Source organism: Lonchura striata, chromosome 12 (genome assembly GCF_046129695.1).
Source record: "Lonchura striata isolate bLonStr1 chromosome 12, bLonStr1.mat, whole genome shotgun sequence".
In the NCBI taxonomy this organism is placed as follows: domain Eukaryota; kingdom Metazoa; phylum Chordata; class Aves; order Passeriformes; family Estrildidae; genus Lonchura; species Lonchura striata.
Genome location: NC_134614.1, coordinates 23,124,171 through 23,138,576, shown reverse-complemented (window position 1 = coordinate 23,138,576; position 14,406 = coordinate 23,124,171). Strand labels below are relative to the sequence as shown.

Here is a 14,406-nt window from a genome sequence, read left to right as displayed (position 1 = left end):
GGGGAAAACAGCAAGAGAGAACCAATAAATCAAAGGGATGGTCAGACAGGTCTTCTCCACGTTCCTGTTCCCAAAGCCAGCACGAGCTCATTTCCCAGCTGGGTATCCATGGGCTGCAGAGCCCAGCAAGGCTCTTGGTGCAGAATTCCCACCTGAACCAGGTTTTTCATGGCCTGATTGGACACAGCATTGGGGATCCCAGCAGGGAGGTCAGGACCTGCTCATGAGACAGAACTGCCACACTTACCCCACAGCAATCCCTGCTCTCAGCTGCCCCTAAATCCTCACAGAGAGAAAGAGGAACAAGGGGAGAAGAGCCCTGTTGTTTTGGGGTGGGTTTATTCTCCTATAGGAAGAATAAATGGGATTTTCCTAGCTCTAACCAGATGAAACCCCAGTGTACAGAAGGAGCAGGGAGGTCCCCTATACAGGACAAACACACATCAAAGTACACAAACACGCTATTTTTTAATGAAGATTTGCAAAAGGCAAGCCAAGTGTTGAAAATTCAGGACATTTCATGAAAGCACATTTAGTCCTCTTCCAAGTTTCCTGTCCTCAGTTAAATACTTCATGGATAAATAACAATTAAGCATACATGGCACTTTTAGTTCAGCAAACCCGATATTGCACATGATTCCAAGAAATACAAGAGTCTGTTTCAGCAGGTGATTCCAGCACTGTTATCAGCTCCATTTTGATGCCATTGACTTGTACAAAAGCTCTTATTTCAGTGCATAACAGGTGCCCAGTCCTTACAGAGTAAAAACGTATCCAAGCAGTTTTAGAACAAAGAGGAAGAAAAGTTGGCTCCTGAAGGAACACAGTCTTTTACCACCAGCTTCTGTGAGGATAAAGAGCATTATTATGGAAAGATGACTGTCACATCACCTGGCAGCAGAAATTCCAAAGCAATTCCCAAAGGAAGCTGTGTGTGTTTGGCTGGAAGGCTGCAATTCCTGTCTGGGCTGCTCTCATTCTCAGGCACCCTTCACTACTCCTGGCAATCACAAGGAAAACACAATGGCAAAAGAGTTGTGCAACTTCCTCCCAGCCATGGAATTCTCTCTGGAAGGCTCTGGAACAGATTCTGTGCACAATCCTGGGCTGGGACCCTCCCCTGGGTTCAGGAGTTCAGAAGGCACCATCACAGAGAGTGGCCAGTCACATTCAGGGAGCTAAACTGGGAGTCAGGGACAAACCTGGTCCAGGAGAAGCCACCACTGCACTTCGGGTGTGTCTGTCCTGGTGTCCTGTCCTTCCTGGCATCCTGCCCATGCCCAAATCCTGCCCACCTTGGCACTGCCACCCGTGAGCTCCCACAGCCACTGTGGGATGCTGTGCTGGGCTCCCACCCCAGCACTCCTCACTCCCGAGCTGGGTGAGCCCAGCCAGCCCAGGAGCAGCACCTGAGAGCCCAGACACCTCTGTGCCCCTGGTGGGCACAAGTGCCCCTGCCCTTCTCAGCCAGCACAGAACCTCTCCCAGCACCTCCCTGCAGCACAACACCTCCAATTCCTCTTTTCCTTTGAAAGACAGCTCAACACTCCAGGAATACCTCTGGCAAAGCTAATTCTACACGAGCTGGAATCACCAGCTGTCTCAAACACCAAGGCAACCCCTTCTATTGCAATATTTTGGGAAATTTTAACCTATTTCCCTCTGCCCCCTGCAACCCTTCACCCCCTCAAATACACATAATAAGACTACAAAGACTTGATGTTTTGTTTTTTTTTTTTTACCTGAATACAAGATTCAACTATCATGGAACAGAAGATTCTACAACAAAGTCCCTGAGATGCACCTCTACATTAAAAGATTCCAACAATAACCTCTCCAGCACAAACTTCATATTTATTAGAAATGTTTTGCGTTGCAACACGTGGTTTATGAAAACCAATGTTGTTGTTGTAAGAAGGTGAAAATACAGCAGATCAAGTTGCCCTTGTATTTATGCCTCACTTTAAAAGTCATTAACCCAAAAATAACATTCTACTACTTCAACTGTAGTCAAAAGTTAGAAGTATATATGCAACCACGGGAAAAAAATCCAACTTGGTATATTTAAAATAGTTGTTCTGGCCTCTGTTGTCATCCCTCAAGCCCTTAACTGCCTTCTTCCTGAAATTCCACAGATATTTTTCCAGTATCTTAAAAAAAAACTCCAAACATCTCTTTTTGGGTTCCACTGTATTTTGCAACCAGCTCATCAGAAATACTTTTCCATCTTCCCAAGGAAGCTCAGTTTTCCCTGCTAGTGAAGAGAACTTAAGGCACTAACACATGAATCATGTCAGGAATGTGAAATAGTTTGTTCTTCATGTACTGTGACACCAGATCTTAGCAGCATCTCTCCTGAAAAGGCACTAAAACATGGCAACCAAGGAAACTTTGGGAACTTCTGCCTGAGTGGCTCTGCAATTCCCCCTTCCCTCCCCCTGTTCCCTTCCAAAAAGGCACCTGGATTGGTTTGATCACTGGTTTCTGCAGCTACAGGCTCCCACAGCCCTGCAGGTTCTATCAGCCGTGGCTGTGAGGGATGTCAGACTCTACCAGCAGCTCTTACACCACCAGGAGTGATCTTTCCAAGAGTACACAGAGCAGTTTTGTTTCAGCAAACCCACTGGGTTCCTACCTGAGCAGACCTTTAGGTTGTGTATTGCTAGTCAGAAAAATTCAATAATTCTACTTGGTGTAAAAAATTGCACTTCCCCACTCCTTCCCCAAGCCCGGCAATCATTTCAAATTAAATACCAGACCCTGCTCTAGAGGGACATCTGTAACACAGCTACAAAGAGGTAGCTAAGTGGCACAGGCCAATTTGCCTTCTTTTTCTTCTAAAATATATTCAGCCTTCATTTGCAACAACATTTCTCATAGGAAGTCTTGAAACAAGAGCTGCTTGTTCAGGTGGCACAGGAGGTTACCCAGCTCGGAGGACTGAGCTCCATCCCCTTTGTGTCCAGGGCTGACCATGGGCCCAGGGGACATCCGGGGGACTCGGGCTGTGCAGGGAGCAGCTGCAGGGGAGGAATGTCTGCAGACATTCCCCAGTTCCCCTGCAGAGCCCCTCAGATCAGTCCCACCATTCTGTCGATCTGTCTCATGTAGTTGCTCTTCAGGGGCAGCAGGTACCTCCTCTCATCAGGGACTCTGTTACACTGTCGAGAAAATTGACATCTTTTAAAAACTCACATCCAAACCCAGGCAAGCCCATCCCCTCTGCAATCCTTTCAGACCCTCCCATTACAGAAAACTGCACCAAATAACACTTTTTCCTCCAACTTTCCCTCCTTCTTAGCAAACTTCCAGCACAGACCCCATAAATGAGCAGCAAGTGTTTCCTCAGTGCAGGCTGCAGCTTCCAAACACACACAGCTTGTTGTGCAACAGAGATTCCTTCACTATGACAACTGTGAACATTTAAAATATAATGCTCTTTTTCTGGAGCTCTGCAGGGAGGAGGGAAGAAACCACACCAGAATCTACCAGGAGATATTTTAAAAAATTGCCCTTAACTGCTCTAGTGGCAGGTGTCCTTGCCCATGGGGGTGGAATGAGATGATATTTAAGGTCCTTTCAACTCAAACCATTCTGTGATTAAAACCAGATCTGCTTTGGTTGGTGATGGGCACTGGAGCCACAGCTCTGGGGTCAGTTGAGGCCTTGCTAAGAAAGGTCCCCTTTACATCCCCCAAAACCACACTGAGGTAGACAAAGCTTGGTTTAGATGCTCCTCTGCTTCTCTCTTTGCCCCTGACAGCAACCTGGAGAGTTTTAAGGGCCAAGAAAAAAGGAAGAGAAAAATAACTGGAAATAAATTAAAAAACCAGCTGCAAAACAGTTCAAAGGGGTCAGGTTTCATCTTCACCAGAATCCCAGACATTTATGCTGCTGCTGGAAGTGCTTATCAGGGGAGCTCCTCAGGTGTTTAACGTTTCTGAAGGAAACACTCCCCAGCAGCACTTGCAAAGGCTCTGTCTGTGCTGCCTGCCCCCGTCCCTCCCCAGGCAGGAGCAGCCTGTGTGTTCCTTACGTTGGAGCTGAAGTTGGCTGCCTTGAGCTCGGGGGGTTTGGATTTGTGGGCGCTGCCCTCCTGTGCAGGCAGGATGTCCTCCCACAGCGAGGTCCGGAAGCGCTCGTCCACAGACACGACGTGGCCCTCAGTAGTAAACATGAACTTATTCCCAGATTTATGCACTGGATTCTCTTCATCAAACAACTGCAGGAGAGATGGGTGGGAGAAAGAGTCATTGTAGGTGTGCCACAGCTTCACCTGCCAGTAACAAGCAGTTGGAAACAGGTACTCACGCTTTGAAGGGTCAAACAAAAATACCTTTTAGTGCTAAATAATGCTGGAGCAAATGGAAATAAATAGTCTTAATGCAAGAGATTGATCTGAGCAGTTAGAAGAGGAGAGCAGAAGAAAAACTTTTCGCACAACTTAAAGAGCCCTTATTTTTCTAAGCTGCTCTGTGAGGCATTTCTAGGCTGGCACCCACTCAGTCACAGAATTATTTGGTTTTCTGCACTAAAGGAGATTGAGAACAGGGGCATAGGCAATGTCAGCCCAAATGCTTTCTCCTGTGAGTGCCAATGCCCAGCAGGGAGAAAATCAGAGGCTGCCCCAGGCAGGAGGGCTGCAAGCAGCAGTTAGCTGAGAGCTGAGCAGCAGCTCCCTCCAGCCCTGCTCCCTCTCCTTTCCAGCCTCTTCCCAGAGTCCTGCAGCTCTCCAGGTTCAGGAACCACACCTGGGCAGCTGCCCCAGCTCAGAGATTGGGGTGAGGTCAAAGAAGAGGAGCTCAGCCTGAATCGCTCCCACACACAAACCCAGAGCCCAGCAGGTTGTCATTAACGATTCCCCACCCCCAAAGCAGTTTCTAATTAATAATTAATAACCTCCTGCCCCCTCCTCTGCCATTTTTGTGCACGCTGCCTTGGCAAAGAGGAACACAGACGTACCAGGTACAAATATTTACAGGTTTCACTGAGAAAAAAGCTCTCCATTCGATCCTCCTTCGTCTTCTCCACCACGTGGTGCAACGTGGCATAGCCACACCTGCAACATTGGACATTGGTTTGGGTTCAGCTCCAGCTGGCCTGCTCTCCAGCTCCCCTCACCTCAGAGCACTCCAGCTGCCAGGGGGGAAGTTCAAATGAACAATCCTGTTGTGCAAGCACTCACTGGTGTTGGTTCTGGGGCGCTCAGGAGTCTGTGATCACCTGAACCCCACACACCAGCGATGTCTGACCTGGCCAGGCACTACACATTTGTCTAGGAAATGAGTCAATTAATAACAAGGAATAAAAATTCACTGTCTTCCCCCTGAGCCTTGCAAGAAGTTCAGCTACTCAGTATTAAAGTCAGGATTCACTGCTGCTGTCTCAAACTGAAAGCTCATATCCAACAGCATCTGCCTTAGGGGCCACACATCAGTTCAGCTGAACACCATGAGGTGAGAAATCATCTTGCAGGATCCCTAGGAAAAATCTCAACTACTCTTTCCAGCAGTTTTTAGCAGCTGATCATCAACAATGCACTTGGAAAGGCAGTGATAAAATTCCAAAGGTTTAAAGTTGCCACTGGACTATAATTTCATTTTCAGATGGGAAAGAAAGAAGTGCTCAATAAATAAATCATCACTTGTGGCTTTCAAGGAGGGCTGGGTTTTCTGGTTTACCTACATGTGGCAGACTGGATTCTATATAATATTTGTATAATAAAATGTAGATATATAGCATTGAGAGAAGAAAAGAACATTGAAGACTGACTTTGCTTTTGTATATTTTTCCAAACTCTGCAGTATATCCATTCCCACATGAAGGTAAAATGGGTTCTTTGTGGCCTAAATAAGGAAGACAGACAAGAGTTAGAGTCAGCAATTTTGAAATCCTGTAAAATAACACAACAAAGGCCTAATGGTACCAGAGTCTTGTGTATCACAGCAAACTTCTCTTTATAGGAGCATGACTTGGATTAGCCAGTGCAAGCTTCTCCTATTTGCTTTAGTGCAAATCCTAGAAAACCTGCAGTAAATCCAAACTCTCTGATCCCTTCCTTGTAGGCAGACAGTTATTTTAGTTTATTCTACCTGTGCCTGGGCAGCATTGCAAGAAAAGCTGTTACATTTACTTCAACAATTTTGGTTGAGCAGTTCACAGGTCTCTGCCTTGTAAAAATCTGCCAGCAGGTTTTAGAAAAGGTTGTTTAGTGTTGATTTTGCCTGCCTTATAAAAAAGTCTATTTTTGAAGCAAACAGCAGAGCAACAACATTGCACAACAATGCAGTGCCTGCCCGGAGACTCCACATGACAAGAGGCAGCTCCAGGGCTGCCAGAATTCAGCTGGCCAGAGGTCAGGGGATAAAGTGACTTTCTGAACAAAAACATTTTGGCCAAGCCACGATGTGCAACTCAGGGAAGTCAAATACCTGATACAGAAGATATGTGGACTCCACCAGCTCTGGCCTCAGCGGGTAAAAGGGAACATCTGGGGCCTGCAGCTGCCAGTTGTACCTCTCTGGGAGAGCCCCATAGCGTTTCCAGATGGCATAATAGAAGGCATGGAGACAAATGGCATCTTCCACATCTCCTATCAACACCTGGGCACGAGAGCAGCCAGACATGCACACACTTAGTGCTGCAGGCCAGCAAAGATGAGAATGTGGCATTGAATGCAACCCTTCTCCCATAAACACACAGAGAATAACCCCCCAAAAGTTCTAATGCATTCATTCTTTGCAGTCAAAGCTTTAGCAGAGCCTCACAGCACAGAATACAAATGCTGAGGTTAAAAGAGGGACGCTGAAAGTCTCTCAGATCTAGCAGAGAACAGGCCAGGCCTCCCCACATTGCTGTGTTAATGCAGAGCTGATCTGAACTCTCATCAGAGCAGCCAGATGCAAACCCACAGGTGGGAGCTCAGCTCAGAACTCAGACTCATTCCCAGCCCAGGATTAGGATGAGCCTTTCTACTTGGTTTTACCAGAAGGAAAGCTTACCTGCAGTCCAGGGAAGAAGGCCTGCAGAGAGTCAATCCAGGTGTTCATCAGCTGGCCCGTGTACATGTTCACGTTGACGTACAGGGGAGGGTCACCTTCTCCTTCATTGCAGGCCTCCCTCCTGCCAGGGAAAACAGCAACAGGGCAATGCCTCTGCTTGAGCAGCACACAGCACACTGGGTGAGTAGGGCACAGCACACTGCCACCAGCAAAAACAAGCAGCCACTGGTTTGCTGGGCTGGGCTCCTTCTGAAAGGAACCCTATCTTAGAGCTCTGCCAGCAGAATTTCTACCAAAAAGTCATGCTATGCAAGATCAGGCTTTCAGAAGAACAAAGCAGCCAATTTAATTCTTTTGCAGTGCCAGACTTTTCTCAGCCTTAACATTTATAAATGGGACAGGAAGCAGTTTGGCTTCTCTGCACCCCATCAGTTGCTGAGGAATGAGGAGACTACCATAGAAATGAGATTTCTTTCTTACAGTAAAACAGAACAGATTTTCTAGAGCATGACACAAAGCACTATAAACAGATGTGTTTCAGATCCTGCTGGAGGATTCACTGCTCAAGGAATTGATGCTGACATGAATGACATACCCTCTCCTCAAGTGGTTCTGAATATTCTGATAAGCAGCATTGAACATCTCCAGGTCTTCCTTTTCCCCAAAGAGGATGTAGGACTTCAGCAGGTACTCGTAGAACGAATCTGATCCTGCTCCCAGTCCACTCTGCTTTCCAACCCAGTGACCAGTCTGGATATTCACAACATTTCCTTTCAGAACAAACAAAAAATTTAGTCTGAGGTTGCTGAGTATATCAGAGAGAAACAATCCAGTCAAGAGTTGGGAATATTACACATTCAGAAATTCCCAAGGAGGAAGAATCAAAGATTCATATCAGATGAAGTGTTACAGTAGTGCATTCATCTGAGGAACACCCACACACATGCAGTTATTTTAAGTACTTTTAGTCATCTGCCAATCTGAATTATATTAATGGGGACACAAATCAGGGCCTTCAGTTCCATTCCCCAGTTTTGTGAAAAATTTGAGTTAAAAACCTGTGCCCCAAGGAGACTTTCAGAGACTCCATTTTTCTAGGAAAGCCCCAAAGTGCCATCAGTCCAACACATCCCCTGGGTAGAGAAGGAGAACGTGAACAGCTACAGAGGGAGCAGAAGGACAAAGGTGAGGACACATGAGGGAACTGTGGCCTGATGGCACAGCCTGAGGCAGGCTGACACAGCAGCACCCAGACATTACCCAGCAGTCCAGTGTTATTGCTCCTGAGGCTCCACAGGGCCTTCACAGCTCTCCTGGCCACCCACTCGAACGTGGAATCACCAAGCAGCCTGCTGAGGATCCCAAACTCCACCAGCAAGGACCCAGCTCCTGCTGTGCAGGTCTCATTGTGGCTGTCTGGAGGAACCCCCTTCTTCAGGTTCACCTGTGGACAGGGACAGGCAGGCTGCACTCAGCCAGCTGTGCTCACAGCTGCACCCTCACCTTTAGGAACAAGCCTTTTTGGTAGTTTGTGCATGATGTGCAGCATGGAATGTGCAGAGACACAAAACCAGCACACTGCTGCTTGGAAAGCTTTCCTGGAGAATTCCTGACATTCTTCTTCCAGCTTTACAGCATCATGCCTAAAGTGGGCAAGCCTCGTTTTTCTCTTGCTAACCCTTGCAAACTTCACTTTTTCAAGCCTTTCACTAAACATTCAGGCTTTTCCTTCTTTGCTGCCCCTCAGTTTGTGCTGTTGAAACCAAGAGCTTCCTCAGTGGATGCTCCTCCCCTTCCCCATGGAGCACAGTGCTGAAGGGAAGTTACACCACCCTCAGCTGCTTTACCAGGCCCTGAACAGAAGTGAAAATTCACATTTCTATAGCCTGGCAGGTCTGCAGGAAAAGCAGTGCTGCTGTCTCCGGAAATTAAGAGCAGCCAGGCAAGTGCTAATTATACTTTTGCAGTTTAGGATTGTTCCAGTAGTAGTGACATCCTTCTCCTTGCCAACTGCATCTCCTTAAAACAAGAGCAGCATCCAAGAATCCCAGAATATTGAGAACCCACTGAGCAGTCTTCAGGAAAATTACAAATTCCAAGCCCAGTATGATAAATATTTCTGAAGAGTTTTATTCTAATATAATTGTTTTAGTAGCAAGTCACCAATAATTTTCCTCAGCTATTTGCCTTTACAGTATTCCTTGTTAATGACAGTATTGTTTGGTGCTGTGTGACACAGGGCAGGGAATGCTCCAGCCAACCAGCACAGGAACAAATGACTCCTGACCCACAGGGAACAATAAACACAGTGAAAATCAGCCCAGGGAAAACATTTACTAGACAGAAGGAGCAACTTGTATTATCCACGTCACCAAAACTCAGGGCAGTTTCCCCTGTGTCATTTTAGAATAACTTAGAGCAGGCTCAATACCCCAAGTGCACATAAAAGGGCACAAAATTTAAGTTGCAGGACAGGTGAAACACTGGTTTGAGCCTATTTCCCCCAGGGCTGCTGGGGCCACTCACCCGGGGATAGGGAATGCCAGTTTTGGTGTTCTCAAAGGCTGGCAGCAGCCTCACTGCCAGGTCATGAGCCAAGTGCAGCAGCTCATTGTCATAGTCCTTAATGCTCATGTCACCAAAGGGCTGCTTGGTGTCTGTAATTATGATGTGGGCAGACAGCAGGCTTCCCAAAACCCTGTAGGAAAGGAAAATTCAGGTTTTCAGTCTGTGTTCTGAACCTCATTCTTCACCTAAACACCTTACTGCTGTCCTGACAGAATTATTACTTTGTGCTCCTTACAGGCACCACACAAAATGTTTTTTTGTTTTCCCTTACCAGTAGTGAACACATGTAAAAGTCATGCTTCTGTCAGCCACAGTTCCAAAACTCGGTTCTGTAAAATTTACCTAACCCAGGAGTTCTTGTAACAAGTCTGATTAGGAGTGAAGACATCCTTGTCCCTGCAAATGGCAGGAAGGGTGTTTCATAAACTTAGCACTCAGAAAAAATAATAGCTTAGAGTTAGGGTCAAGTGAAGCAGGAATAAATACTGCTTGAGACACTCAGAAAATGAAACCCTTCAAAATCAGATGGTATCTAAACCCATTTCCAACACACAAGAGTCTTTTTCATCTAAAATGAAAGTGAGCAGAAGCCCATGAAACAAAACCAGACCAGGCAAAAGCTGTCCCAGGGTTCTTTGTTGGGCACAGATCTGAGTCTCTGCTGCAAGCAGAGTCTGCAAGCACAGAGCCAACCACTGTCCCACTGCTCCAGGTCACACAGGACTGATTAAAATTGTTTCCTATATGAAAGGATGGGATACTTCCATAGAAGATTAAGAAACAGTTTACTTGAGGAACAATTTAGGGAATAAAGCTTGCCAAAGACCTCCTAATCAATGATTTCACTTTGAATTACACACACAAAGTCTTTAACCTTTAAAGACAAACTCAGCACCACATACCTGATTGTTGCCTCAAAAACTTGGACTGTTGAGTCTTTGTCAAATGAAACTGTGTCAATCACCAACTTCACTGCCTTCTGGAATTCTGAGGAGTTTCCCATTACCTTTACAGAAAAACAAAGCTAGTTTGTACAATTATTGCTTCAGAAGAAGGTTGGGGAAGAGTATGGCAAGTTCACATCTTAGCCCAGCAGTCAGATTTAGCACACTGAGTATTCAAACTGCCTGAACTATCAGTTCAAGAGTTAAGTTCAGCTTAAAACAAAACACATCTTGCAGAACAATGAAGTTTGATTGAATGTTTATTTGACCAAAGGCCAGTCCAACCTGAGTTCCCATGTGCGTGCTTCCCACAGGTCTAACCTAGGAAGTGATTTCCACTGCACCCAGAGGCAGATGTAAACTCAGCCTGAGCTTCAGTGGAGCAGGAATGTGGGAGGAAATCACAGGTTCCTGCTTGTCTGAGTTCATGGAAAGGCTTGGACATACCTAAATTTTTAACCAAAGCACCAGGTGCCAGCTGTCCCATTACCCAGACCCAGTGGGGAAGCATCCCATGTTTGGTCTGAGCAATGAGGAGCAGAACAGGCTTGCCCCATGCAGCAGCTTCTGAAACACAAGAGATTTAGCAACCAGAACCTTTACATTTGAGGAAAGAAGTTAAGCACTGCCCAACTGGTGGAGGACAGGCTCTGTTATCAGGCACAGGGCACAGATTCCAAACTTCTCTCTCAGTAAAACGCAACAATTCCATCACTTCTGCTTTCAGTTCTGCTCAGAGCTGCCCTGCTCACCACTGCTGCAATCTCAGGGTAGAACGGGAAGGGTTTTATATCCCAAAGAGCTCAAACCACCTTCTGCTCCAGAGGAGACACACATCCCTGTGGCTCCAGCACATCAGTGAGCCCTGACACTCCAGCAGGCACAAAACCTGCCCTGGCTGCATGGATGAGAATAATGAAACCTGCCCAGCTCTTCCTCATGACCCCATAGCCTGATACTAGCACAGAAATGAGCTGCTCCTCACATTATCTTCCAGTTTTATCAGAAATGTAGGTGAGAAGCAGCTTTACAGGTTTTCCCCTCCTTCCTTTCACCACTCTTCACACAGATCTGTGTGTCAGTCAGGCCCTGTCTGCCAAGTGAAACAACCAGGGCTCCTCCAGCCACTGTGCCCACAATGAACCCTCCTGCTGATGGACCTCTCAGCAACTCACAGCAGTTCCAGCTCAAATCCACCCACCCTGGCCATATCCCAAAGGGATCTCATCTGAAACTTGTGGAGGAGCTCCAAAATTTCCTCTGTCTCTTCTGGAAATTTCTGCTGACATCTCCAACTCCTCTCATTCTGTTACCCCCACGTGACACTGCTGGTTTATGATCCAGCTGTTAGCTCATGATCCAGCTGTTTGCATCACCTAGGCGAGCCTTGGGGAGCTCCCCCAGTCAGGGTCACTCCAGTCCTTGGGGTGGCCAGGGCAGTCCTGGGGTGGCCAGGGCAGTCCCTGGGGTGGCCAGGGCAGGTCCCAGGGTGGCCAGGGCAGGTCCCAGGGTGGCCAGGGCAGTCCCTGGGGTGGCCAGGGCAGGTCCCAGGGTGGCCAGGGCAGTCCTGGGGTGGCCAGGGCAGTGTCCCCATGCCAAGGACTCACCGCCAGCGTGTCCAGCGCGTCGATCAGCGTCAGGGAGTAGTTCCCCAGCACATCATTGATGTTCAGGTTGGAGCTGGAAGAGCAGAACCACAGAATTGTTAAGGCTGGAAGAGATCTATGCAGATCATCCAGTCCAACCCCCTGTGCAGGCAGGGGCACCTGGAGCAGGTGACACAGGAGCTATCCAGGTAGGTTTGGAATGTCTCCAAAGGGAGAGGCTCCATGACTCCTTGGGCAGCTGTTTCACAGCTCTGCCCCACTATGGAAAGAAATTCATTCCAGTACCTGAAGGGAGACTACAAGAAATACAGAGAGGGACTGGAGTGACAGGACAAGAAATGGCTTCCACCTTAAGGGGAATAGGTTTATACCGGATATTAACAGGAAATTGTTCCCTGGGAGGGTGGATAGCCCTGGCACAGGTGCCCAGAGCAGCTGGGCTGCCCTGGATCCCTGGCAGAGCCCAGGGCCAGGCTGGACACTGGGGCTGAGCACCTGGGATATGGGAGGTGTCCCTGCCATAGCAGGGTGGCACTGATGGGATTTAGGCTCCCCACCCACCCAAACCTCTCCACGACTCATACAGAAGTAAAACTTGTATTTTAGCGCACGGCCTTTACCCGGTGCCCCGTGGCTGGGCCCAGGGGAGGCACACAGGACCGACGCCAGCCCGGCCCGCAGCAGCCGCTCCGCCCGGCTCCCGGCACACACTCGTTTAGCCGGGTCCCTACTCACAATCGTTAAGCGGGTCCCCGGCCCCCATTCGCTATGCCGGCCCCTCACAGCCGCTGCCCGCTCCCGGCCGCACTCACGGGTCGCGGCGGTCGGGCCCGCGGCCGCGGCAGTGCAGCGGGTCGAGCTCGTCGCGGGGGAAGGCGTGCTCCATGTAGCTGTCGTAGCCGAACACGAACATGCCGCGGGCCGCGTCCCGCAGCCGCGCCCGCAGCTGCGGCGGGAAGGCGCCGCTGTAGCGCCGCTCGTACTCATCGCCGCCCGCCGCCGCGCCCCACAGCCGGGCCCCGCGGCCCGCCGCCGGCCCGGGCAGCGCGGGCGGCCGCGGGCCGGGGCAGGGCAGGCGCGGGTGCAGGCAGAGCCCGCGGGCCAGCGCGGGCAGCAGCACCAGCAGCGCCTGCAGCCCGAGCCGCAGCAGCAGCAGCCCCAGCACCACCGACCGCCATCGCATGGCCGCCCGCGCATAGCGCAGCGGCGCCGCCCGCGCCGCGCCGCGGCCCCTTTAAGAGCGGACGGGAAACACGGGTTGGGAGCGGCGAAGGGCCCGCCCACGCCGCGGTGCTATTGGTGGAGCCGGCGCGGAGGCTTGAATGGCAGCCGGCCATTGGGCGCGCGGTGTGTCAATCAAAGGCACGGCGCGGCGGTGATAAAGGGGCGGGGCGGCGCGGGGCTGTCGTGGCACGGCTCGGGCCGGGCCCTGCCCTGCGGCCACAGGCACGGCCCGGCGCTCGGGGAAAGGTTCGGGAACCGGGAACAGCGGCTGGACGGCGGGGAAAGGGTGCTCAGGGACTGCCCACGGAGGGCTGGGGTGCCCGTCCCTGCCGGTGGCCGGAGCCGCCGGGAAGCCGAGGCACGCTCCCTCCCGGGCCGGCATCCTGCGGGGGATGATGCCCACGGGGATTTGGAGGAGCACAGCACCAGGGGTGAGCCGGCCCAGCTGCGGCTCCCCAGAGCTGCAGAAAGAGGAGCTGACAAATGGCAGGTGTGCATGTGAGAGTGAACTGGCTCCGGCACTACGGGTAAAATCAATCCTCTGGAAGATAAGCGAACGGAAAGAAACACAGCTGGGGGAGGTAAAGAGGAAAGCCAGCTCCGAGCCACCCCAGGGTTCACAGCATGGAGCGGCTGGCTGTGAGCTGGTCACTTGTCACTGAGCTGAGCTGCATTTCACGCTGCTGCTGCATCCTTTCCCGAAGTGCCTGCTGGTTTGTTACAAGGAAACGGGACAGAATGTGGAACATGCCTACACGAGAATAAAAATTAAGGACTTGCTATGCGCAGACAAACAACCGGACAATAATGATCTGTCTTCAGCATGTATTTCAGAGTAGTTCAGAAGTCAGATCTTTGTTTTCCAATTAATGTAACAGAAACGGTAGAATGACTAAATCCAAACCAAGTATCACAGCTCAGTGGTCCATCCAGACTTCTGGATGCTGACTTTGATTAAAATCCTCTAGACTGGAGAATCTTTCAGCCCCCTTCCTCAGACTGCAGAATTCATGGATCTTTTAAATGTTATCCAAACCAAGAAGGGACTTCATTATTGATTCT

General features: G+C 49.5%; 1 protein-coding gene across 1 annotated transcript; it reads right to left on the bottom strand.

Annotated features, from left to right (window-relative positions):
- Positions 1–449: 449 nt before the first annotated feature.
- On the bottom strand, positions 450–13,342 carry EDEM1 (ER degradation enhancing alpha-mannosidase like protein 1). The gene is made up of 12 exons (XM_021528991.2): positions 12,933–13,342; positions 12,121–12,193; positions 10,472–10,575; positions 9,528–9,699; positions 8,262–8,445; positions 7,597–7,771; positions 7,002–7,122; positions 6,432–6,602; positions 5,773–5,846; positions 4,963–5,059; positions 4,037–4,222; positions 450–3,161 (listed from the first exon to the last, which is right to left on the bottom strand). Exons 1-12 carry the CDS (start codon positions 13,301–13,303, stop codon positions 3,072–3,074), a joined length of 1,818 nt encoding a protein of 605 aa, XP_021384666.1. The 5' UTR covers positions 13,304–13,342; the 3' UTR covers positions 450–3,071.
- Between the last annotated feature and the right edge of the window lie 1,064 nt (positions 13,343–14,406).